The 27,168-nt window shown below is 41.8% G+C and overlaps 1 protein-coding gene across 2 annotated transcripts in view; it reads left to right on the forward strand.

The window, feature by feature from the left end:
- FAP (fibroblast activation protein alpha) overlaps positions 1 to 26,847 on the forward strand; it is a 103,316-nt gene extending 76,469 nt beyond the window's left edge. For both annotated transcript variants that reach the window (XM_075529537.1, XM_075529536.1), the window contains exons 18-26: positions 5,084 to 5,182; positions 5,653 to 5,722; positions 6,466 to 6,660; positions 14,425 to 14,479; positions 22,549 to 22,648; positions 23,993 to 24,057; positions 24,580 to 24,652; positions 24,915 to 24,988; positions 26,473 to 26,847. In XM_075529537.1, the coding sequence (XP_075385652.1) occupies positions 5,084 to 5,182; positions 5,653 to 5,722; positions 6,466 to 6,660; positions 14,425 to 14,479; positions 22,549 to 22,648; positions 23,993 to 24,057; positions 24,580 to 24,652; positions 24,915 to 24,988; positions 26,473 to 26,574 (833 nt within the window). In that variant the 3' untranslated portion in view covers positions 26,575 to 26,847. The remainder of the gene's footprint in view (positions 1 to 5,083; positions 5,183 to 5,652; positions 5,723 to 6,465; positions 6,661 to 14,424; positions 14,480 to 22,548; positions 22,649 to 23,992; positions 24,058 to 24,579; positions 24,653 to 24,914; positions 24,989 to 26,472) is intronic.
- The last annotated feature ends 321 nt before the right edge of the window (positions 26,848 to 27,168 follow it).

Raw genomic sequence — 27,168 nt, forward strand, 5'->3', positions numbered from 1 at the left:
GCCAGTTGCCAGTACTTTTTGTCACAGGACCTCTGAGTGAACTGATACTGCCCACCATTTGGTTAGCAGCTGAATGCGTAAGCAAGCACACCACCTAAGAAGTCCTAGGGCCCTGAGTTAGGTACACAAAAAGAGATAATATATTCAGGAAGTCTGTTTGTGAACACTGGTGAGAGATCGGAGGCTGACTGGAAGGGATTGGTGGAGATTTGGTTTTGTTTTGGAAAGATAACCCTCTTTTGAGCATGGTGAAGTGTTGATGGGGGAAACTGGAATACTGCAAGGGGTGGAAAACAGAGTAGACAGCGGCGTCTGAGAAGTTGGACAAGGATAGAGTTAAGCACATGGGTGAGGGCTTGCTCTCTTATGCTTGTAATGAGAGAGAAGGAGGAAATTATTGGCGGCATTTAAGCGATGTTTGTAGAAATGATAGAAGACAATGCAATTCATTTTCTCTATGAAGTGGAGCAAGGTCATATTCTGAGTGTGAAGATATTGTGCAGTAGGAGGAGGTTTGAAAATAGCAGATAGAGATTGAGCCACATGCTGTGGAAGCCCAGAGGGCCGTCACTTGGCACTGAAAGTTTAGTTAAGGTATAGGTGTCTTGAGCAGAGCAGGTGCCCATTAAAAAGAACTGATTGGGCTTATTCATCAGATTCTCAGTTTAAGTGAATGGACAATCTATCATGTCTAATCTGATGTCAGATAGATCGTGGCTGAAAGCAGACAATACCAGAAAGGTGTGTACTTATGTTTCCTTGGCTATGCAAAGGCATTCAACTGTGTGGACCATAAGAAGTGGATAACCTTGAGAAAAATGGAGATTCGAAAACCCTTCACTTTGCTTTTGTGGGACTTGTACATGGATCCAGAGGCAGGTGTGCAAACAGAACAAGGGAATTCTGCTTGGTTTAAAATCAGAAAAGGTGTGCCTCAGGGTTGTATCCTCTCACCATACATGCTGAATCGACATGCTGAGCAAATCACCTGAGAAGCTGGTAGGATTACATGAAGAAGAATGTGGCATTGGGATTGGAGGAAGGCATATTAACAACCTATGGTCTGTCGGTGACACAATTTTCCTTGCTGAAAGTGAGGAGGAATTGAAGTATTTGCTGATGAAGATCAAGGATTGTAGCCTTCGGTATGTATTATACCTCAATGTAAGGAAGACCAAAATCCTCATAGCTGGATCAATAGGTAACATCATGATAAATAGATAAAAGTGCCTTTCACTGTGGTCTATACCAGATCAAGTACACAGGTACAGATAAGAGCTCAGGACACATGGAATCTAGGTCAGATGAACCCCCCAGGTATAGAAATGAGAGTAGTGATACCAGGAGGGGAGGGGGAAGTTGGGGGCGGGGAGAGGAGGGAAGAAACCATGGGGGAAGGCAGACAGTGGTTGGTGTAACATATGAAAGTAATAATAATATAGAATTTATCAAGGGGTCATGGGGGGCGGGTGTCAAAGAGGAGCTAATACAAAGGGCTCAAATAGAATATAAATGTTTAGAAAATAATGGTGGCAACATATATACAAATATGCTTGATATAATTGATGTATGGATTGTTGTAAGAGATATAAGAGCCCTCAGTAGGATGGTCATAGAAGAAGAAGAAGAAGAAGAAGAAGAAGAAGAAGAAGAAGAAGAAGAAGAAGAAGAAGAAGAAGAAGAAGAAGAAGAAGAAGAAAAGTGAAGTTTACAAGGATTCTGTCTTTCTTGGATCCACAATCAGTGCTCGTGAAAGCAGCAGTCCAGAGATCAAGAGATGTGTTGCAGTGGGTACATCTGCTGCACAAGACCTCTTTAGAGTATTGAAGAGCAAGGATTTTTCTTTCTTTCTTTTTTTTAGGGATTTTTCTTTGAGAACTCAGATACGCCTGACCAAAGCCATGGTATTTTCCATTGCATCATATGCATGCGAAAGTTGGACGTCGAATAAGGAAGCCCATAGAAGTATCTATGCGTTTGCGTTGTAGTGCGGGAGAAGAATATTGACAGGACCATGGACTGCTAAAAGAACAAACAGTTCAGTGCTGGGCGGCCAGAGTGCTCCTCAGAGGCAGGGATAGCAAGACTTTGTCTTACATACTTTGGACATATTGTCAGGAGAGACCAGCCCCTAAAGAGGGGCAACATGCTTGGTATAGTGGAGGGATGGCAAAAACGAGCAAGGCCTTCAGCAAGATGGATTGGCACAGTGGCTGCATCAGCGGGTTCGGGCATGGGAACACTCATGAGGATGATTCGGGCCCTGCAGTGTTCCTTCTGATGGGCATAGGGTAGCTATGGGCCAGAGCTGACTCAAGGGCACCTAACAACACCAACACCACCACCAACAATGTGATATGAACAAAAATTACATGAAGCACATGCAACATGCCAGGCTCTGGGGAGTGAGTGGGCTGGGTCTGCAATGACAAATGAGTGTATAGGTGATAAGTGAAAGAAAGTAAAAGGTGCTGTCTGAGCTCCTTACCAACTTGATAGGTAATGGAAACCCGCATTGCAAAGCCCAGCATGCCCCCCCCCCTCACTCTCTGCAGACCTGATTCGGAAGACCCATTCTTCTCCAAGAGGCGGGGGAATTACTTGCTATCCATTAAAAATAACACTGGACCTAGATGCAGTAAGGAAGCTTATGAATTAAAGTTAACATCTCAATAAATAAAGAATCAGAAACGTTCCATAGCCGGGAACAGAATAGAGATGTCAAACACAAACCAACATGACAGCACTGCATATTATCTCTGACTTTCAGCACTTGTCATAAAAGAATACATAACAATACAGCCATTCTGTTTGCTGATTCCACACAGGACCTCTTTAGACCGCTGCAGCTCCAGAGGTTGGATCCACACAGGGAAAATGAAGGGATAACTGGCTCTTGTGCATTTACAATTGCCTACAATTTCTGTGGTTTTAACTTTTCAGTCTCACAGGTATCTCTTTCCAGGTGGATTTTCCAAAGTTAAAGTGAAATTGATTGTATCATGCACAACTTATACCCAAAACATCTATACTTGTGCTGCATTGGAGAAAATGCCATGAGTCTATGAAAACTGAGAGTCACGAGGGAAGGGATTTAGTAAACTTCATGTAGTTCTCAGGACTCCTTCGGGTTCCCTATCTACCGGGACCACTTTCTAAACAGACAGAACCAAGAAGTTCACAGAGACTATCTTTCGTAGAAATCCCCATGTCTCAGAAGCCATTCAGACCCTCTTTTAAAAATTAAATCTCATATATTATAAAAAAGACTAGTTATTCCTCTAGAAGATGATTGGTGTCGTCTGTGTTCAAAATATGAGAGTAAGTCGAGAAGAGGTCTAGTGTACACATGCGCAGGTTTAGTCCAAACACAATGAGTTAAGCCCACCTCCGTGATTCCTGAACGCCTGCAAACAAGCCTTCTCAGTGTTACACTGGCCTTGGTCTTGATAGGGGTCTCCACACAAAAGACCCAATCAAAGCAGTAGCTTCGGAGGGGACTTGGTGGGCCAGTTAAATTCAAGGCAAAGAGATCAGCTCAGAAGATTATGGGGTGTTATTGTTTTTTTGGGACACCGTAGAGTCAGAATCAACTCAGTGGCGATTTCAGAGGGTCTTCTCGATGTATTTTCTTGAAGGACATAAGAAGTACAGGGGGGCTTATTAGGAATAAGTTTTAGGAAAATGGAAACTGTATTGGTGAGAAAAAAGCCAGGAAATTTACATCAAAGAAATTGTTTTATATCGTTGCCGTGCAGAGGCTGAGTCCTTGAGGTGAGCAAAGGTTGACCAGAATTTCATTGGGAAACCTGACCTCATCCACCCTCGGGCTCTGAACGTCCAAATCATGTCAAAGGAACAACCTTGCGAATGCCCCGAATGCCACCAGACCTGGCGTAAAGCAAAGCGGGCAGACACGTGCTTTCAGGAAGAGTTGCAGAGAGGAAAATACGGCCTCCAGAATTGTATAGACCTAGGTGGAGGACGTATCGAAAGCAATCTCTTCACATGTGGATATCTTTGTTTAATAAAAGGTTCTATTACTTTGTAGTAATACTTTTTGACTTACCCCAAACACAACACAACAAAAACCCCCTCACGATCAACTTGACCGGGGTTTATGGCAGCCCTGCAAGATAGGGCGGAGCTGCTCCTCTGGGTTCCAATACCAACCTTTCACGGAGTAGAAAGCCTCAACTGGCTCCCGCGGAGCACGAGGGGCTTCCAACTACAGAACTTGCTAACCCGTATGCCAGCGGTCCTCAACTCCCAGAAGAGCTTGCTAAAACCTCTGTTTCTAGAAACCTATTTAGGCATACAAATCAATCAGCAGCATCTAGTTTAATGAATTTGTTCACTTTCAAAGTTAAAGTGGGAAAGGTTGCTGAGTTAAAGTATACATAGCATTGGAAAAACATGTTCAAGGAGAAAGAAAACTGTTTATAGATGTATATAAGCATGGATATAATAATAATATACATCAAATGAAAACAACTGCGCTGCAGAGTATAAAATATTTATTTGACATCCTATCTTATTTTATCAAGATAGCTATCTTGTGAGAAAGTTTTTGAAAGAATAAGATACCAAGTAATTCAATTACTATATATTTTTTATTCTGATAAAATATAACAGAAGATTAAGAGGTAAATATAAAAATCATAGAAACAATATTTTACTTCACGTACTGGAAATAGAATTTAATCATGAAATATTTTAAATGGAAGGGCTCAGCAATTTCTTCCACTTCTTTTTCAGTAGATGCTGGAATGCCACCTACTCAGTCAGTTCATGTGCAGTAAGCCCATTTGAAATGAGAAAATGTGACTGAATCAGCTTCTGTGATCCTGTGATGTGTGTCAATGCCATATGTATCATTTAGGGGACAATGGTTGAAATATGATATCCTGCAGGAGAGCATGCATTCTTTAAAAACTGTGCTAAATGTCTACAGAGCAACATGAAGCTCCTTAAGCAATTTTAAACAGTTTTGGTTTCATATACATAAAAGCCAGAAGAATTTTTAGGGGAAAAAAGGTTTATAAAAAATCTTAATTAAAATTTACATTTCTATTTCTTTAAGAAATTAAAATCCTGGAAGAAAATAAGGACTTGGAAAATGCTTTAAAAAATATCCAACTGCCTAAAGAAGAAATTAAGAAATTAGAAGTGGATGAAATTAGTAAGACCTTTAAAACTCTTCTTTATAAATATGAAACTGAGCACTTTTTTGCTTGTATAATATATATATTCATTTATGTGTGTGTATAAATTGTTGCCATCTAAACCCTACAAAATATTGTAGATACTTAAAGTAAAATTAGCTTACTGTAATAATAAGTGAAAATACTTAGTTTTACTAACATATTTGATATGCTTGTGAATAAAGTTAATCTTACATTTCAACATTAGCATTTTTTCAGTGCATATCTAATTTTAATTTTAAAATGTGTGCTTCTAGAACAAACATGTATTCAAGATTTCTAGCCCTTCATGAAATAACTATAAAATGTGCTCACCAAAATCTATTTCAGATATATTCTAAAGTATAATAATACTGTTTTAATTGATTTGGTGATATATCTTGTTTTGAATATACTGTTACAAATACTTGGGAATAAATTATTTTTTCTTTCTTTTTCACCCCCAAAGCTTTATGGTACAAGATGATCCTCCCCCCTCACTTTGACAGATCAAAGAAGTATCCCCTACTAATTCAAGTGTACGTAGTATTTTCTTTGGTGTAAAGCTTGTTTACTGAAAATATGTTGGATGAAACACATTTATGAGATAGAACGAACCGTTCTCCTTGGTAACAGTTCATATGGATGCTGTTTTATGTATTCCTCAACTAATCAGAGTAAATAAAATATGGTTAATTAAACTAGATTGACGAAGTTATGTGTTTTAGATGGACTTGCTTGCATTTGCTGTGCTGAATTTCCTTTGTGTGGCAAATTGCCGGTTGTGTCAGAGTACCTTTAAGATTGAGAAATTGCAGTCCTCCAAAAATCATTGTAAATCATATCCACGTCTTATGTAATTGAGTTAGAACTGAAATAAAGGAATGGGATGCATTTAGTGGAATCACACCCAAAAATCAGTGCTGACCTACACACAATTTGCTTAGCACACCATGCTTTTTTTCCCTTAGTATATCTTATGTCTGCTTTTAGCAAGTGGCAGGTGGCAGAAATGACAAAAAGCCCACACATATTCCTTGAAATGCCAACCCTAGATGTATCCGTTTTGGGGAATAGGAGAGGCTGTGTCCCAAAACAACTTCTTTGCAGCAAACCTCTGGGAAGAGCCTGCTCTTTTGATATAGGGCCAATTCTAATGTGTTTGTTATCAAAATTTTATTACACACATGGACTGGGAATTATTAGAGGTGATGCATGCTCCTGATAGAAAGTTGAGTCTGACCAGGAAGTCAAATGCTTTATTCTCAATTCTCCTCATTAGGTATGGTGGCCCTTGCAGTCAGAGTGTCAAGTCCGTCTTTGCTGTTAATTGGATATCCTACCTTGCAAGCAATGAAGGGATGGTCGTCGCCTTGGTGGATGGTCGGGGGACAGCTTTCCAAGGTGATAAGCTCCTGTACGCAGTATATCGAAAGCTGGGCACTTATGAAGTTGAGGACCAAATTACAGCTGTCAGGTGAGCACCTTCTCATTCAACAAGCGTAGACATGCAACACGTGTCATCCAACCCTTCTGGGTTTCTCCATTCTCAATGCTTTAACTCTTTTGTTCTGTTTTCCTAACTTGACTCAAAACTATTGTCACTCTTTTTAAATCATTTTATTGGGAGCTCATACAACTCTTATCACAATCCATCCATCCATTGTGTCAAGCACATTTGTTACCATCATCATTCTGAAAACATTTGCTTTCTACTTGAGCCCTTGGTATCAACTCCTCATTTTTCCCCTCCTTTTCCCACCCTCCCTCTCTCCCTCATGAACCCTTGATAACTTATAAATTATTATTATTTTGTCATGTCTAACACTGCCCAATGTCTCCCTTCACCCACTTTTCTGTTGTCTGTCCCCTAGGGAAGGGGTTATAAGTAGAACCTTGTGATCAATTCCCCTTTTCTCCCCCACCTTTCTCTTACCCTTCTGATATCCCTACCCTCATTATTGGTCCTGAGGGATTTATCTGTCCAGGATTCCCTGTGCTTTCAGCTCTTATCTGTACCAGTGTTTATGCTTTGATCTAGACGGATTTATAAGATAGAATTAGGGTGATGGTAATGGGGGGCAGGGAGCATTTAAGAACTAGAGAAATTTGATTTAAACATTTGTGAAAAGCATTAAAAATGTATACACTGGAAAAAAACTAGAGGAAAGCTGTATGTTTTATCGTTACTGTACTGCAATCTGGCTGGCTTGTCTCCTCCCCGTAACCCTTCTGTAAGGGAATGTTCAGTTGCCTACAGATGGGCTTTGGGTCTCCACCTCTCACTCGCTCTCATTCACAATGATGTGATGGTTTTAGTCCTTTGATGCCTGATACCTGATCTTAGACACCTCATGATCACACAGGCTGGTGTGCTCTTAAGGTACATTTCTGCCCAATCTGGAAAAAAAAAAAGTGTTCACGGGAGAAAACCAATAATATTATAAACTAAAGATTTATAGTGATAAATGACACTTCTTTGGATATATGAAGTCGTTTTAATACTCTTTCAGTTATTACCATGGTTCACGATTGGCAGAAGAGGTAGAACAATGTATACAGAGCTACAGATTATATTAAAGAAACCGCAACCTCTGACTCTGTTCAAGCAATGTGGATTCGACACCTGAAACTCAAAATTGGCTCAAGATTTGAGGATTATAGGTGTTTGGTATTTATTCATATTTAAACTATGGTCAAGTTAAGTTAGCATGAGATAGTACTTGTTTTAAATTGACTACAAATTATGCATTTAACAGACATGATTATATTATGAAAACATCTAGGAAAAAACATATGCATAATCTGAATACTTTCTTCTCTACACTCTCAACTCTAACATGTATAGTTTTTTCATAAATGTATTGTTTCAGCTCACTCAAGTTATCCTGAAACAAAAATTTGTAAATTGTCACCCAAATTGCTGTTTATTTGGAAATATTGTGCATGTTTCTTCTGGATGTTTGTCTGTGGCTTCTGTGTTTCTGTCCTTACAGAGTGAGTAGATGAAGTTGGAGAATAGTAGTATATAAATAAATAAAAATAGCACAGGATAATATAATAGCATTCTCAATCATTTGGGATATATATATATACAGCAATGTTTGCATATATATGTATGAATGTCAGCCTAGTAACTGATCAAATACTATTACAATGCAGAACAATTTAGAAAATTTATTAGTACATCTCTTTTATCACCTCAATTTCATTAACAGTTACTGATTTCAGTGCAACACACACAAAACAGGTTGAGTTGAACAACTAGGAGCCAGGCCTGGATAACACTTTTCTGTATTTTTGTCTCTCATCAAAGCAGAAGAGTTTAGACTCACAAGTAATTATTTTTAAAAATAGAAAAGCAATTGTAACATATATTTGCAAATTATTCTTCCATTCTGTGAACAGTCATATACACACATACTTACACACAAAATATGCAATTAAAAACAAAGACTGTTTAAGTAGAATCTGACAAATTGGTAAATATATTATTAAATAATTCTACAATCTGTCTCCATCATTCACACCTAATTTTTAGGCAACTCCATCGTTCTTGCTGATCCAGATTTTTGGCTTGTTAACTATTAATTTGTTTGGGGGAGCCTCCTGTCTGACAGAGGTCGAGAAGAGATAGCTCAAAAAATACTTCACTGAGAGGTCAGTTTACCCTCTAAAGATCACGGTGTGCCCTGATGAGAATATTGGCACAGTGGACACAATTGCAGATTATCCCCTTAAGTTTTATTTCTTTTTGCAGTGGTGTATTTGTAACATGCAATTTATACCAATTACCAAAAAGACATGTAAACCTCTGACATCATGAAAACACATTTGTAAATCAATAAGATATATTCCAAAGTCGGCAGAGCTATTGGTCAAAAGAAAAGGGTATCACCAACACCATTTAAATACTCAACTACCAACAAAATGTCCTTGTATTCCCGGGCATTTCCTGAACACCACAAATGCAGTATTAAATGTTAAGAAGAATAGCTCCAGAAACAGAGTAGGCATCTTTTTAAATGCATTCCTCAGATGGAATGAAATTTTAAACCTTCATGAAAATCATAATTTTTGATATTCAACATATAGGACATAAAACCACAAATTCTACAAATTTTCAGTTTGGCATTTGGAATTGAAGTTGAGCCAGAGGTGGGAATTGACTAATTTTACCTTCTCTGGGCCACTTCTACCATGAAATTTAAAGAAAATCTCTCTGCTGTTGGGCAGGAGGAATACATTCACTCATATACCCAGGCACTCAAAAACAGATCAAATACTAATGTACACTCTTGCCGTGCACCCCATATCCAATCTCTGCTTTCAGTGCACTTACAGTCTGGGAAAAGAACAGGATAGCTACTAGGTGAGACCTTCTGCCAGGAGGTCTGAATAAACAGAGCGGTTGTGAGGCTCTTTTAAGGCACATGTGTGACCAACGAGATGGCATTGAATCTGCCCTTGACTTTGCTTGACACATTATTCGGCCAAAGGAAAAGGGAAACCTGGGAACCTGATGCTTTGAGGAAACAAACTCAACTCAACAGATTTATCATGATAATCCTGGGAAGGACTCGACCAAATGTCTCCCAAAGAAGGGCTTTTAAGGGATAAGACACCAAATACCGACCCTAGCCTGGGAATTAGGAGTAGAGTCAATCTATGATAATCCTCCATTTTCCCCTGACGGAATGAAATTTGGCCCCCTCTCATTTCTTTTAAAATACTATCTGCTTAACTTTTTTGCATCCCAAAGGAAAATCCTATCTCTATAGTTAGGATTTTCCTTTAGTATATAGAAAACGTGTGCGTGTGTGTGTGGGGGGGGGGGGGTTGGTGTGTGTGTGTGTGTGTGTGTGTGTGTTTGGAAACAACTACAGTTATACCCAGAGCTAATAAATAAATTCAAACACAGCCATTCAACTTCACAACTTTTGTCTACACAAAGATGCCTCAAAGGAAACAGTATGATCAAAAGTCTGAAACTGGGACTGGGGGGTTAGGTCCAAATGTGCTCATATGGAGATACTTAAAACATATAGGTGGCACTGTGGGTTAGGAAAAAGGCTGCTAACTGCAAGGTTAGCAGTTCAAACCCCCTAGCGGCTCTGTGGGAGAAAGATGGAACTGTCTCATCCTGTAAAAGTTCAGTATTGGAAACCCTTTATTAGGATGTTGACAAATTGGAATAACCTCAATGGCAGTAGGTTTGGTTTGGATTGAATGGACATATGTTTATATTTCCAAAACTTTTTGAAATTTTACATCATATGAATCAGTTATGGAGAAGAATTCATGAGGAACTATATCATACCATACTGTTCGAGACCATATCGATAAAATCATTTCTAAAATAGGATAATGATTCACCACTAGGTTTCCAACGGGAACTTGCCCTGCGTCAGTTTCTCTTGGATAACACATTGTGAGGCCCCGCCTCCAAAATTAGTCAAGCGTCCACTCTGCCTGTTACTAACGTTTTGTTTGCGTAACCACACCATGGCCACTCTTAATGTCCTCCTGAGAGCTCCGCAGAATTCGAAGGTTCAATTTATGGAGCCTTGTTGGTCTCAAAGTGCTCAGATTATCTAGCTAACCTTCAATCTGGTGCGGCCACATTAAGTGTTAATGTTTCATTTCCACGTTCACTATTGCGCTCGAGCTTCCTGTAAATGTCATCCTTCCCGAATCAACCTAGGAAAGGAGCTGTTAAGAATTTCCTGTTCCCGTGAGTCACCTGTCACTCGCTTTGTACTCCGCATGCAAGGCACGGGGATGGCTGGCTTCTGGGAGATCATAAAACCAGGACAGATTTTATGACCCAGCCACTGTCTTCAAGCATTAGTAGCAAGATCCCCCCGTGCCCCCCCAAAAAAGAAGCATGAGTCTGTTCTCTCTCTCTCTCTCTCTCTTTCTGAGATGGCTGAAGGGCACAAATATGCTCCACCTTTTCTCGCATTATCCTGAGCACCATCCACCCAGGTAGCAACTCTGTTTTCGGCTCCACTTCTCCCATGTAGACCCTCAGCGTCCCTCAGAATCAGTGTCGGATAAGCTGTGATTAACCGGGCCTCTTCCCATCTGTCTGTCCCGGGCATGTGCCCAACTCCGCCATGCATCTGACACGCGCAAGTTGAATCCATGCAACAAGCAAAATGGTTCCTGTGAAATTCTTTTAAGAAACTCCGCTCTCCAACTCCTCCTGTCAACCGCTCAGTCCTAATGACAGGAGAGGGTGAGAAAGGACATGCGGGGGAACTCCTGGGGAATTTAAAACAGTGTTTGATGTTTGGGGTGGGGGGTGGGATTGCCGTGTCCTGTCACCACTTTGGTCTCCCTCCCATGGCTGTGGCCTTTGCCAGAGTTCATCTAGTTTGCATATTTCAACCAATGTTGCTGTTTCTCTGGGGATTTCTTGGTTTTTATCAAATCATGCCCCAAACACATCACAACTACACTACGGTACAACACCAGCCCTCAGTGGGGCCTGGTGTAAGTTAGCCTGAAACTCTCTTGGTTCCTACCAGCTTGGCAAAGTGGTGTTTCCTAAGGGTTTCCCATGACTTTAAAAAATTTGCCTTTCTGCAAAGACCCTGGCTCCTCAAGAAAGACCTATGAGGGGCGTCCCATAATGGTTGAAAAACGGAATTATAATAAGGAGCCCTGGTGGCCACGTGGATTAAGAGCTGGGCTGCTGCCCTTGGGGTCAGCTGTTTAAATCCTCTCAAGAGAAAGATGAGGCGTTCTGCTCTTTGAAGATTTCCTGCCTCAGAAGCCCACATGAGCAGCTCCCTTCTGCCCCCAGAGCGTCACTATACATTGCAATCAAGCCAATGGCAGTGTGTCGAGAGCTTATAAAGGGGTGCTATCTACAACAGATAAAAACGAATCCTTGTCATATATGTGTGTGTATAATGGCATGTTCACTTACAAAATGCAGTGCGAAACATCCGTATAATTTCCATGACTATTGTGTGTTAGACTGGGTTCCCAGAGAAACAAAACCAGTGGCATTGATATATGTAGAAGAAAGTAATTATATCTAGAAAGAATTTTATAACAAGGAATGGATTCAGCATAGTCCATGCTTCCGGTGCTGGCTGTCGGCCCTCCAGATTCATGCAGCTGGCACAGCAGGAGGCAGGAGTGAGAAGCTGGGCAATCACAGTCTAGTGAGTGCAGAAACCTGGGGGTTCAGGGCACTGACCGCTCCTAGATTCAGCAGGTCACATGGGCCATTGGCCCAGATGGGAGGCACAGGATCTAATCGTGTCAGAAGCACTGGGTGCAGAGAGGGTGCAAAGTTCTCAACATTCCCAAGGTGATGTCATTTGGCTAGACCGAATTGTTAGGTTCAGTGACATTAAGTCTCAACATCACATACTGCATTGAAAGTGGGTTATATATTGGTCTGCTAACCACGGGATCAACAGTTTGAAAGTCCCAGCTTCGCAGAAAGAGGAAGACACGGTTTTCCTTTCTTCAAGAGTTCCAGTCTTGGAGAGCCAGTTGCTACCCCCGCCTGTAGGGTCGCTGTGAGTCACAATTGACTTGATGGCAATGAGTCTGAGAAGTGAAAAATCAGAAACGAGTGGAGACCTATCTCAAATGACTAATACAGAACCCTGGGGGTGCTCTTTGGTAATCATTGGATTCCTAGCTGCAAGGTTAGTGGTTCAAATCTTCCAGTCACTTGGTGGGAGAATGTTGAGGTTATCTGCTTCCAGAAAGAGTTACAGTCTTAAAAAAAATCATTGATAGCTTTGGGTTACTATGAGTCAAAGTCGCCTCATTGGCCACAGGTTTGGTTTGGTTTTGGTTTATGAACTAAAAAGAAAAGAAAACAGAGCCTTGGTGGTTCGGTGGTTAAGCACTTGATTGGTTCCAACCCCCTGGTTGCTCTGTGGAAAAATGTATGGCAGTCCACTTCCATAATGACTCTGTCCTGTGGAGCCTCCATGAGTCACAACTGACTCAATGGCAGCAGATTATTTGTTTGTTTTATGACTAAAAATAGTATCATTAATACTTAAGCAAACAAAGTAATAGGATCTTAATGAAATTGAAAACCACAACAACAAAATCATCTTTCCAAAAGCTGGAGTGTGAAAATTCATATCTACTCATTCTGTGAATCATTTTCATGTCACTATGAGCCATTCTTTTGACTTCTCTGTATCACACATAACACACTCACCTGTAAATTAGAAAACCAGGTCTTACAAGTAACCTTGGAGCCTCCGTAGGTTAAATGATTGATTGTAGGTGAGCAATTGGAATTCACCAGCTGATCTTTAGGAGGAAGACGTGGCAACCTGCTCTTTGGTGGAGATTTATAGCCTTGGGAACTCTATGGAACAGTTCTACTCTGTCCAAGAGACTGGCTATATGTCAGAATTGACTTGATGGCAATGGGTGGTTAGATCTTACACCTCTGAAAGTCCTACTCAATAAATTTACACTGAAGTCCAAGAAAGCCTTCCTGTTTTTCACTGCCCCTCCACTTTACCAATCATGTCCTTCTCCAGGGACTGCTTGCTCCTGACAACATGTCCAAAATCTGAAAGACAGAATCTGGCCATCCTGGCCTCTAAGGAGCAATCTGGCTGTACTTCTTCCAAGACAGATTGGTCTGTCCTTCTAGCAGTCCATGGTACTTTCAATATTTTCCTCCAGCACCATAATTCAAATCCATTGATTCTTCTTCAGTCTTTTTTTGTCAGTGTCCAACTTTCCCATGTATATGAGGCAATGGAAAATAGTATGGCTTGGGTTAGGCGCACCTATCCCTCAAAGTAACATCCTTGCTTTTCGACACTTTAAAGAATTTTTTGTGCTTCAGATTTACCTAATGCAACTAGTCTTTTGATCTCTTGACTACTGCTTCCAAGAGGATTGACACCACGGCTGCATCAATGGACTCAGGCATAGGAACAATCGCAAGGATGGCCCAGGACTGTGCAGTGTTTCACTCTGTGGGGCATGGGGTCGCTGTGGGCTGGAACCAACTCAATAGCACCTAATAACGACAAAGTCTAAAAGGATCTTTTTCTCTGTTGCAGAAAACATAGTACTACTCTTTTAATCATGTGTAAATGCGGCCTTATTATGCATGTGTTTAAACAAAGAAAATGTAGCATTTCTATTAAAACTTTGGATTAAATATGCTTGTGTAATGAAGTAAATGTCATGTGTACACACTTAAAAATTTTAAAATGTGTTTCTTTTACTTTAGAAAATTCATAGAAATGGGTTTCATTGATGAAAAAAGAATAGCCATATGGGGCTGGGTGAGTTGTTTTATATTTTCTATGCCTGTTATTCAGTTCAGCAATCATCATTCTCTAAAGTGTTCGCTTATAAGGTTTCTCTTGAAATGTTAATGTTGCAACATAATCTAATCTGTCAATGGAAACAGTCAATTTAGATAATCTGGGCTTCAAAGTGGTGGTTTTAAGTTTGTTCCTTTTCCCGAACATTTAGCTTCTTCCCTGCATAGTTCATTAAGGAAGCACTAGTGGCACAGGGGTTAAAGTGCTCTGCTAACTAAAAGGTCATTGGTTCAAATCCATCAGCTGCTCTGGGGAAGAGCGACGTGGCAGTCAGTTTTCAGAGATGTATGTAGCCTTGAGACCACTGTGGGGAAGTCCTAGTTCACTCTGTAGGGTGCTATGAGATAAATAAACTCAGCAGCAGTGAGTTGTTGTTTCTTATAGCAAATCCACTCAGGCGTCACATTTTTAACTTAATTTTTCATGAGACTATTACATGCTGAACTGATCTACATTTTCATCAAATTAGACAGGTTTTATTTCTGCTTGTCTACAAGTCTAGTGTCATAGTGGTTACAGAGTTCAGACGCTAATTAAGGATGGTAGTTCAAACTCTTCAGCTGCCCCATTGATGAAAGATATGGCAGTCTGCTTCCATAAAGATTTATAGCCTTAGTAACCCTAGGACAATTCTACTCTATTCTAATGGGTCAATATATATGAAAATGGAAACACTCCTTGATTTGATACTACACTGCTTTTAGCAGATCTTTGAATTTAAGAAAATCTCTGGTGGTAAATAAAGTAGTTATACATTGAGCTTCTTTTTAAAATTTTTAAAATAATTTTTGAGGGCTTATGCAACTCATTACAATCCATACATCCACCCATTGTGCCAAGCACATTTGTACATTTGTCGCCATCAACATTTTCAAAAACATTTTCTTTCTACTTGAGCCCTGAGTATGAGCTTCTTATTTCCCTCCCCTCCCTCAGGAACTGTTGATAACTTATACATTTTTTTTCATGTCTTACACTGACCTATGTCTCTAGGAGGGTAAGGGAAGGTGAGGGGAGAGAAGGAGAGCAGATCACAATGATCTACCTATAACCCCCTCCCAGGGGGATGGACAACAGAAAAGTGGGTGAAGGGAGACATTGAGCTTCTAACAACAAAGTCAGCAGTTAAAAACCACTAGCTGTTCTACAGGAAAAAGAGGAGCGTAAAAATGTACAGTCTTGGAAACCCACAGGTATGGTTCTACCCAGTCATATGGGCCCACTTTGAGTTAGAATTCAGGCTACAGCAGTGAGTTTGATTTTTTGTGTGTGTTTTGGTTTTTTTCTGTTTGGGTTTATGATTTAAAAAATGATTGTAAAGGTATGTGTGTATACATATATATATATATTGGTAATCAAATTCTTTTCCAATACTTAGTTTCAATTTGTGCTAACTGCAAAGTACTTATTATTCAGTTTCCTAATTACAGATCATGGAGATTACCCCTCCATGGTTCTGAAGTTGTGCAAAGATTGAAAATGAATGTTCAGAGAAGTGGCAAAACGTATCAGGCATGGACGGCGAGGTCACTGGCAAGCGGAGAGAAATACTGGAAAGATTGTAGAGCTGCCCATTATAAATTATCATAATTACCCTTCCAAGAAATTTCCTAGTTCACTTTTTTTTTGGTCTCAATTTGTACATTTGCAAGTCAATGTGCAGCAGTTTGTGCTTGGTTTGTTTTCCTTGGCGGGTTTTCTCAGAGAGCGGCCTGCACAACCGGAGGGGATGAAACCCAGTATTGAAGGGAATCTGCAGGATTCTGCCCAATTCTCAGCTCAGTGACCAGATGAAGAGCTGTTGTGAAGTTGGGGAAAGTTGTTACTTCAAGCCATGTGGTCCTTCTTTAAGCATATCAAATGTTAAATATCTAAACAGAATGGAATTCAAATGTGTGGAAATAAATGAAATCTTTTTTACAGTGAAATATTTCAGATAAGAACTTTCATGTCATCCATTTATATGAAATTCCATAAAGTAAATCCTTGAAAGATTCAAATGTTACGATAAACATTTACATAAAATCATTAACATTTCTCTTCAAGTTCCACTTTGCTTGCACTACAGGGTGTGGAATACTCAGACAATGGAGCGTATTTTATTTCATTCCTTAAACATTCTAGGTATTATTTTAATAGAGAACCATCTCCATGGGAGGGTGTAAAAAACTCACTCATCACTCAAATATACTTTCATTATTCGCCTGAGATTCTTTAGTAAGATAAATTACCACCTTTAATTATACAAGTGTTTCTTAAAGGAATACCATAAATTCATATAAGAACTCAAACCCAAACTCACAACTATAGAGTCGAGTCTGATTTGTAGTGACTTGTAGTACAGGGTAGAGCTGTCCCTTTGGGTTTCCCAACTTTACATCTTTATAGGCCACAGCTTCGTCTTTCTCCCAAGGTCAGGAGCAGCTGCTTCAGGTTGCTTAGTTACCTAAATGACAAAATCTCTGCTCTGTTTCCTGCTTCCTTTTCCAGTTCCAACATTCTACTGGTGAATGGATTCTGTCAGTTCCACTTCAAACTTCTAAATCGGTTATGTTCTCACCGTCTGCATGAGCTGTGGCTCAGTTCAAGTTTCGGCCAGGCCTTCTCAAGCTTCCAGCTCTTTGTTGACAAAGGTTGTCTTTCCAAATCTAAGTGCTTGATGCAAGGAGACTTCAAAAATTTTATGGAAAAAGTCCATTATCTTTTCATTCTCTTTGCTCACAAACATTTTGAACCCTCTCAGAGATTCTTTGGCTCTGTGCAGTCCTTAATTTAAAGCTCAAGGGTTCCCCGCTCCCCAGTGTAAGGCGTTTGGCAATTCAGGCCCCAACCTATCCTTCAGTCACACCCCTCTCCACTTTCTCCTCTGAGTTACTTAATTTATGTCTGTGTTTTCTTGTTCCCAAGGTTTTGTGTTTGTGCTTCCCTACACCTACAGTACTCATCTCACTTTTGTCCCATCGCAAAATGGAAAACTACTCGTTCTGAAATACCAAACTCAGGCAGCACTTTCTTTGCGCTGCAATGGCTCTTTCCATTGTTCTAATAGGAACTCAACACTCACCACCTGCTGTACTACAGAAAGATGAGGCAATCTAGTTCTATAAAGATTCCGACTTGGTAACACTCTCTCTCTCTCTGATGGTCACCATAATATTTGACCTAGTTAGGCTAAGTTTAACTGGATTGCAACTCTTCAAGTCAGTATTTTCCCCTAATATGTTAATATGTCGCATTAGTCTAAAGGTTTGTTATTTTCAGGAAAAATTCTGGTTCGAATAAATGTGACAAAGCATGCATTCTGTTTTCTAGTGTATACCGGCTCTGCAAAGGACTAGTACAAAGACATAAATTTTACTTAATGCAGCACTACCCAAAAGTAGTTTATTCCATAATTGCTTATTCCTCCTCTACCCTAAGACACTTGTGAATGACAGGCTCCCGGCCATCTCTTCAGGAAGCGCTCCTGTAGTCAACAGAAAGTCAAGTTGGTGTCTTAGAAAGATCCTCATGACTTCAGAGTGGAAAGAGGACTAAAGTCGGGAAGGGCATGGAGCCAAGAGGTAGAAAGTCAGTCATACCAGGAATAAAGGCCAAGGATCTGAATTTCAGCACCGAAGTAGGAGTTGGGAAGAGTTATAACTCCATGTGCTTTCTTTAATAAGCAGAGACCTATGGGAAGTTGGGGGTGAGAAAGGAAAAGGCACTGAGAATAACTGAGTTCGTTCGCATTATTACGTTCAAAATCAAAGAAGAAAGCATCTATTTCTATGCAGTATTAGGCATTTGGGTGCTTTCTAAAGTATACCGTATCTAACTAGACAAAATTGCTTTGGGAGCCAACTGGTCAATAAGCTGCAAGCCCTGTCTTCCCTTCACTACACAGATCAAGAAAGAAGGGGGCTTTCTTTATTTGAAATCTTCCCTTTTTGTTTTGCCAATGTACACAAAAAGTCAAGTAACCTTATTTTTAGCTACTTATTAAATGTCCACTGTGCAGCGAGCATTAGATCTAAGGACTGCCTGGGTTCGACACTTGTCCTTAACTGGAACTGATTTTTCCCCTGGGGGGGCATTCAGCAACACCTGGAGGCAGGCTTAGTGGTTACCCTGTGGGAGGGTTACTGGCACCTAGAGGTGAGGGAGGCTGCACCCATCCAATGTGCAGGACTGTCCCCGCAACAAAGAGCTGTCCAACCCCAAATGTCAACAGTGCCAAGGTTGAGAAGCCCCCGTTTATGCAATGAAGAGTGTAAGCAATTTTCTGGCAGTTAAAGCACACTGGGGGGTTTGCCTCCATTATTAGAATAACAGCCTCCTTTATGGGCTTTGCCTTGTTTGTATAGGCCTAGCCAGGTGGTGTTGAATAAGCATTAGTTCGTGATTTCATCTTAGTGCCTTTCTCTTCCAGTGACTAATTATAAGTAATTTGAATTGCTATGTGTGATGAGCAATATAAAAGTAGGGCAAATGCACCTCCAATGAGACTATAATAGATTCTGAACTTCAGTTCCCCAAAGAGGGTACCTTAAGGTGGAGATAGAGAGGATAGGTCATGAGTTTCAGAGTCAGGGGTCCTGGATCTGAGTCCTGGCTAAGTCCCCCCATCACTATGTCAGTGCAGTGGAACCTTGTTTCCTCATGACCAGTTGTAGCAATGCTCTCCTCAGGAAATCTCTGTGAGGAGAGCTAACGAGTAGGAAAGTCATGTAGTCAACAAAGATTTATTCTTATAGGTGTGTGGCAGGCCTGCTTCAATGTGCTGGGGATATATCAATGAACAGCAGGTATGGATCTCTGCCCTTAGGGAGTTGGGAATGGGGGAAGAAATAAAGGAGCTAAATAAGCAGACGTCTAAAATGCAACACTGTGACGAATTCTACGGAAAAGGGAGAAAAGACTCAAAACTCAAAAGCATGGTGGTGCGTGGTCTGTTCTGAATTGAAACAGGAAGAACCGGGAAGCTTTCCTGAGAAGGTGACGTCTGAGGTCCAAAAAGAAGGCGTGCAGATCTCTAGGGGAAGAGCATCCCAGGGAGAAGGTCGCCGTATTTGCATAAAGTCCCCAAGCTAGATTATATTTGGAGAGTTCAAAGTTCAAAGACCATCCACAGCCAGTCAACATGGAGGAAAAGACAGCCCTGCGGCACCAAGTGGGGATCACAAACCTGTGGCAATCGTTTGGGACCTAGAAATGTGAGCTGGTGGGGACTATTGCCTGGGGCGCAATGTCCCCGCGTGCACGAGCGTGTTTCATAAACCCTCCCTCAAAAGTCTGTGCCCTTCTGGGGACGTTTTTAAAGCGATCCTTCATTCTAACAAAATGGCAAGGCAGAGAAGTGCAAAGGACAGGATCCGAGAATTCTCCTGGCCAATCTGCTCTGCGGGCCTTTTCTCCCCAAGCCTCCCACTCGGCCTGGGCGCCCCACCCGGGGAGGAGCAGAGAAAAGGCCCCCGGGCTTGCTGTTCTCTCCCGCTTCCTTCTCTACAATAGGAATAGCTCTTCCAAGCTGCCCGAGAATTTAAAGTGCACCTTCTTTGGGTGTTCGCCCGCTAGGGTAGTTTGTGCTCTTCTCCCTGGAGACAAATCATATTCCTCCTATAAATGTGAACATTGTATTAAATCCGGCACTAGCAAATGGTCGCTGAGCAAATGCAGAAGAACAATGCTAAAGATTTCGAACAGGCAGGCTCAAAAGCCTTTGGGCTAGATACCTTCACTTTCAGTTTCGGGCTGTTCCCTGGGGGGGGGGGGGGAGAAATAATCAGGAGTCAGTAATGTTATCTGCTGCCTCTGCAAGAACTCACCTCTCCACCGAACAATAGTTAGTTACCTTTCAGCAGCACCCTGGTTTGCTCCTAAAAATTAAGAAGGAAGGAAACCCTTTCCATTGCAGTTATATTGTTACTAATATGCTAAGCAGAACAACTATTTTCATGTTTTAAGTCTAAGTCTGAGCCTAAGGAGAATTTACGTTTACCAAAATCATTTTCAAAGATGCACATTTCTTCTGGGATTTGTGTGTGTGTGTGTGTGTGTGTGTGTGTGTATGGGGGGCAGGGGGTTAAGTATCATTTTCCTACTAAAAGATATTTCCGTTCTCCTCCAATTACAGTAAAAAGAGGACATAGTATGTTTTAGTTTCCTCTTTCTTATCTGTGTTGTTTGTGGTCGGGAATACTTAATAGAATTCCCCGGAACGAGAAACGCGAAACTTGTAAGCCAACAAAAGAAGGGGAAAGCAGAGCAAAACCTAAGCTAGTAAGAGAGTGTTTCACTTAACTGCTGAATTCCGCAAGGCTATTTAGTTCCCTTTTTCCACGTGGCCAGAGAGATGTCCTTCACGAACAGACAGACCTCTGCCAGCACCCACCTGCTGCCATCCCCCCCCCCCTCTCCATCTCTGTATGTGCTTGTTCTCCTTCTGGACAGACTGACTTTCAGCAGGAAAGGGTTATCAACTATTCTGACCTAAGGACCTGATGCCCAGAAATGTGTTGCTGTAAGATCCTAAAAACGAGGCATACCTTAGTTGGAGAATCATACTGGTGTCTTAGGATATAGAGACATCCCTGTGTGGGGACAAGAGCAAACCTGGGAACCACTTGCTAAACCAGCTCACACGTTTTTTTGGTCCATGTCCCAGAACACTGTTCATATGTTCCCAGGAGATGTATCTCTCTCCCAGCATGCATTTCCAGGGAGCTATGCAGTTTCACTGGGATACTCTGTTTATTTCTTCACATTTCATAAAAATTTCACATTTCACAAGTGACTTAGGCAGAGACGTTGTTCCGTGATCCTGTTATCTGAATAACTGGTGAATCCCTCAAGGGAGGACAATTTTCAGAGTCTTTACCTGCTCCTAACTCTTCACCTGGCATCGTTTCTCCTGCTTCGTCTATTAAATAGAGGACTTTTCCTCCTTGAGTTGTTATGTCAGGAATCCTCAAGGCATATGTCACGCTCCATGAATCACCCACTGTGGCGACTTCTTCAGCTACTCAGAAGTGTCCTTCCCTTGTTCTTTTGTTGTGGAAATGAATAAGTAAATGCTCGATACAAGGTCTGCCTCACAGGACTCTTGCATCTTGAGGACCGTTTCTCTGCAGTAATATTCTGCTTTTGTTCTAGCAAGGTCTCTTTGAAAATGTAGACAGCAGAAGGGAGGAAAAAAACTTGAGCAGAAAATTTGCAGCGAGGCACTTGTTGCTATCTTTGCCACTGCTCCTCTGGTGGTGTGCTGCTGTGCCTGCCGGGGTGGGGGTAGGGGTGCCATCAATTCTGATGCCTAGCAACCCAACAGCCTCAGCTTTCCCTCATAGAGCTTACACGGGCGCATGGGGACCAGAGCCCGTCTGTCGTGCACAGGGCAATTGGTGAGCTCAAACTGCTGACCTTGCAGTGAGCAGCAGGGCTAGCGCTCCTTTGGAACCTGAAAGGTTACATTTACTGTTATGTCTAGTGACATCTACTGTTGGGGGTCCCCGATACCAAGTTAATCTATCCTTAAGGAGCCCTGGTAGCATAGTGGTTAGTCGTTGGGCTGCTAACTGCAGTCAGCAGTTCAAACCCACCAGCCGCTTGGCACGAGAAAGATGAGGCTTTCTACTTCTGTAAAGAGTTACGGCCTTGGAAACCCACAAGGGCAGGTCTACCCTGTTGTATAGGGTCACTGTGAGTCAGAACCGACTCAGCGGCAGTGAGTTGGTTTTTAGTGCTTTATAAGTCAGACTTTACCCATAGGCCGACTGGTTTGGAGAAATGGGTGGAACAAATGGTTAGCCCAGTCAGTTGCTAACAAAAGGTTGGAGGTTTAAGTTCTCTCAGAAAGACCTCAGAAGAATGCTTGGTGATTACCTATGAAGCACAGGTCGACTCTGACAGAAATCAGATCCGTGCTGTTTGGGGTTTGGGGTTCTAGCTGCCATATGCCCTTACTAGGAATACGAGTTGCTTTGAAGATATGGAGGAGAGGTTGGGCAGGTAAATTGGAGGCTTATTCAAAAGTTGTCTCATCTCTACAGTCCTATGGAGGCTACGTGGCATCTCTGGCCCTCGCATCCGGAACTGGCCTTTTCAAATGTGGAATAGCAGTGGCTCCGGTCTCCAGCTGGGAATATTACGGTATGGAAACATTTCAAAAATGTTGCCGTGAAAATATTTAACACATAATTACTCTATATTTGAGGTTGCTAGGAAAACAAATTATGCAGTAAAATTCACCCCAGCATCACTGGGGAAAATATAATCTATCAGTGAGGTTGTTTGGATGATTTGTTATAATCACATTATAGCAATTTAAGACAATTTTTAAGACTCAGGAGGGATTCTGCCATAATCCAGTAAATTTTATTCTCTCCCAGAAACCTCATGCCCCCTGCTGAGCCAAATCTTTGAACTCAGAGCTAATTCTGTGTGTTTGCAGGCACATGGTTACAGTCACACTGGCTTTTAAACACATTCAAATTCAGGCCTGGGGCCAAGCAATTCACCTCCACACCATGGTGCCAGGCTGCCAGTGCCACTGCTCCAAGGTTCCAAGGAAAGACAATGTCCTTCCAGAATTCCATCTCCCTCCTGTGGGTGCCTTATTTTCAGGAGAAAAATCAGTGCAAGAGGGAATATTTGAACTGACCCTAATATTTCCACACACTACAAAAATAAGCTTTCCTCAAAACTTCTTCATTATGCCGGGGCTAAAATGGGATCATTATGCTTGGCTGGGAAAACCATGGGGGTAGGGAGGGGCTGGGGAGTTGGGCTTGAGGATCAATGGCAACTGTGCTTTAGGCATGGATGGTTTGTGTCTGGGCTTTCTCCAGATCCCCTAACTCTCACAGGTTCTTGTGGGGAGTAGAGTTGCTATCCAAATAGGGAGGAGAGCTCAGGCAGATGGAGTGAAACAGCCCTGTAAATCCTCGGGGAGGCCTTGGGTGGCACAGGCGGCGTGGCCCTCGACTCATACGCAGAGACTCCTCGGGACACGGCCCGTGGAGCAGCTCAGGCCCTCAAGAGTTGGATTGCTCCATGTCAAGGGACACCTGTGACAGATCTATTAGAATGGGCTGCATTTGTAATTGACTTTAAAGTAGAACGAGGTCCTTGTTCTCCAGGGTTGCTCTTCCGCCTTGACATTCACCCTGCCTTCTGGTACAGGGTTTTGAGTAGATGTGAGGCAACTGAAGACTACTCTTTCCAACATCAGTCGCTCCTGTTCCAAAATCTCTTCCTTGGCTCTCTCTCTCTCTCTCTCTCTCTTTCTTTCTCCCCACTGAGGCAAATTGCAGAGGAGACACCCTGGGAGGCTAGCTCTCAAATTGACTTTAGTGGAGCTTTACAATCATATCACGGCTGGAACCCATCTCCATAATCGCACGTGGACATATGGAGAAGCAGTTAGTAAGCAGGGGGGTCATTGGTTAAAGGTGCTGTCACATGCAACCAACTTATTCTTATGTACATTAACAGCATCCGTCTACACTGAGCGATTCATGGGCCTCCCAACGAGGGATGATAATCTCGAGCACTACAAAGTAAGCGTGTTCTATTTGACGTCGGTCTCTGGATTTGATTTTTTTGTTTTCTTTTTTGATGTGCTAAATCCTTCTAAAGCCGTCATTCCGATTTCTCTCTTTTTTGTTCTGGGTCTCTAAGCAATCAGATGGCTCTTTTAACAGGAAAACACCTCACTTAGAAAAAGGAATTTTCTCCTTTGGGATTCTTCTCTGTCCCCATCCCCCGTCCCCTCCTCTCCCTTCCCCCACACTCCTCCCCACCCCACCTCAACCCCCCACACAGCTTGAGAAGGCATCATTTATGCCCAAGGTCTCACTCATATGTAACATATGACACATAAACTTTCAGTTCTTCAAACGAAGAATCAGATGGAAGTAATGCAAATGATGATGAAAATGTGTTGCTCTGACTCTTAAATATTTATCAACCAAAGCAATACATAATTTCAGTATTGGTGCTAAGTCCATTGCACAATGATTTAACTAGTTTTCTATTAGAACTTGCAGCAACTAAAATGTTAATTTTTTCCTCTTTTCCAGAATTCAACTGTGATGGCAAGAGCAGAATATTTCAGAAATGTAGACTATCTTCTCATCCACGGAACAGCAGATGGTGAGGTTTAAGCAAGACTCTTACACATAAAAATACTGAGCCAGCATCACTTTGTTTAAGAAACATTAAGCATCCTCCTATGCCTGTGCTCGGGGTCAGTACCTACGAGTCAGGGACATTTCCATAAATGAGTGTGATTACTCACTGCTGACAATGTCAACTGCATGACTAGATCATGGTTGGTGCTCATTTCCAGGCACTACATTGTCACTCTATGCTTTCTGGTATTTAGCAGCATTTTAACTCTTTTTCTTTGTTGCAGATAATGTGCACTTTCAAAACTCAGCACAGATTGCTAAGGCTCTGGTTAAGGCACAAGTGGATTTCCAGGCAATGGTACATAATTTCATTTCCCTTGATGCTCACAGCCTTAGAAGCCCCTCTCCCCACCCCCCCCCCAGGCCTACAGCAGGAATTTTATTCATCTATTTATTTATTATATGCAAAACCTGACACAGAGGCTGCAGGCTAGACTAGACAGAACACTATCATTTCAGTCGTGAAGCTTTCATGACTTCCTGAGGTATCCTAAGCAAGCCAGTTCACCTCTTGGAATCCCAGTGGCTCTATAATGTATAAAATACATAATCACATACAAACAGAGAGCTGGCTAGCTACATAGATAGATGATAGATGGATGGATGGATGGATGGATAGATAGATAGATAGATAGATAGATAGATAGATAGATAGATAGATAGATAGATACTATCGCTAAAATGCTCATAAATTTGTGAGCCTGTGAGCCTAGGTGTAACTAGATGCTTATAGTGCCCACAAAACCTGAAACAGGACGGTGTCCAAAAAGAGCTAGAAGATTCGGTTTCTTCAATAAGAAATCATTGCACAACCTCATCAGAGACCTCAATGGGTCCCTGGAACAAAGCACCTCCACTGAGAGCTCGGGAATCTTTTATCTACATATGCCTGGCCTGGCTCATTCAAGAAGCTCAAAAGTCCTACTGAGCTAAACGTAAACTCCAGGGTGCGTGAGAACTAGGAAATGAAAACTGGGAAAAATAAGGCAGCAACCAAAGCGAAAGAGAGCCCCCCCCTAGCGACGTTTCCCCCTCTTCGGTGGGCATCCGCCCTCCTGCTGTTGCCCTTATACTTAACAAGAATCCAGAAAAAGCAACCCCCATAGTTCGAGTTTTGTTTTGTGGAAATGCCATTGAGGTTGAGGTGAGACTTTCTGAGTGTTTGTTGTGCACAGAAAGCACAGGCGGTTTACTGAGCCGACAGCAAAGATGACTCGCGGCCATCGGCCATCTTTATTCAGGGAAAACGTAATATTGCTGGCATCTCACTCACAATAAAGTTTCCGTTCAGAAGGCTATCTTCCCTTTCATTCAAGCCGCTATTTGAAACTCTGAGTAGGGGTGTTTCTGGTTATACGCTTTGTGAGTTTTCTGCAGCGGGGAGGCATTAGAGGCTCATGGAATCTTTGAACTAGAAGGCCTGAAGGAAAAAAATCAAATTCAACCCCCTCATTTTTCAAATGAGGACCCCAAGCTCCAGAGAAGCAAAGCGAGAGACCCAATGCACCAGTTCTGGAAACCATGCCCCACGGTCCCCTAGGAAGCTGTGGCAGGTCAGCCACAGAAATCTCAACTATCAACTTAAAAGATCTGAAGTTAGAATTCAGAAAACAGTCTTTAAATCTTTCCATTCTAAACGTTTACACGCAAGTTGAATTCCCTTACTTCTGTAAGTCTTCTGAAGCAGGGTGTGTCCATCCTAGGTCATCGGGTCTCGAGAGCTAGGGAGAAGTCCAAGCTGAGACATAGCAATCCAACGAGTGTCTCGCCCTTGTGTTGCAGTGGTATGCTGACCAGAACCACGGCATCTCCGGCCTGTCCACGAACCACCTCTACAACCACATGACCCACTTCCTAAAGCAGTGTTTTGCTTTGTCCAACTGAAAAACGATGCAGGATGCAGCCCTGAATCATCATCTTCAGACTCCTTGTAAATGCCTCACTCTGTGTACCTGTTTAATGTTCTCTGCTATTGAAAGGCTGGTCTCAACAAACTCAGGAGAGGTATTGAAAAGGTTGGTTAATGAAAGTTAAGAGAGCTCAGAAATTCAGCCTAAATATTGTTTACATTTCCTGGTACTCTGCGAAAGAAAATGGTAGTATGCTGGGGATAAAGTGTTAAAGGGGGGAAAAATAAAGCCAGAAGTTAGAGTGCTACCATTTGGTCTGTATTCATTGATTTAAGGCTCTAGGTTGTTTTTGTTGCTGTTTCCGGTTTTGTTTTTCTTTTTCTTTTCACAAAAAGAAGTGCTATGTGTGATCTTCAACCCACTGTTTGGTTCTGAGACCCCACCCAGGTGCCAAATGGGCCAGGGCAGGAGGGGGCACCAAGATACAAGGGTCCTTCTTGAAATAAAAGAAGTATGAGGGGAGTATATGAGTAGTCAGGAAGAAGAAGAATCTAAAAGCAATTTTGTTTTAAATTTGCAATTAGAGTCCCAAATACTGGAAAGGCTGCGAATGCAAACATGTTGTTCA

Source organism: Tenrec ecaudatus, chromosome 13 (genome assembly GCF_050624435.1).
Source record: "Tenrec ecaudatus isolate mTenEca1 chromosome 13, mTenEca1.hap1, whole genome shotgun sequence".
NCBI classification, from domain to species: domain Eukaryota; kingdom Metazoa; phylum Chordata; class Mammalia; order Afrosoricida; family Tenrecidae; genus Tenrec; species Tenrec ecaudatus.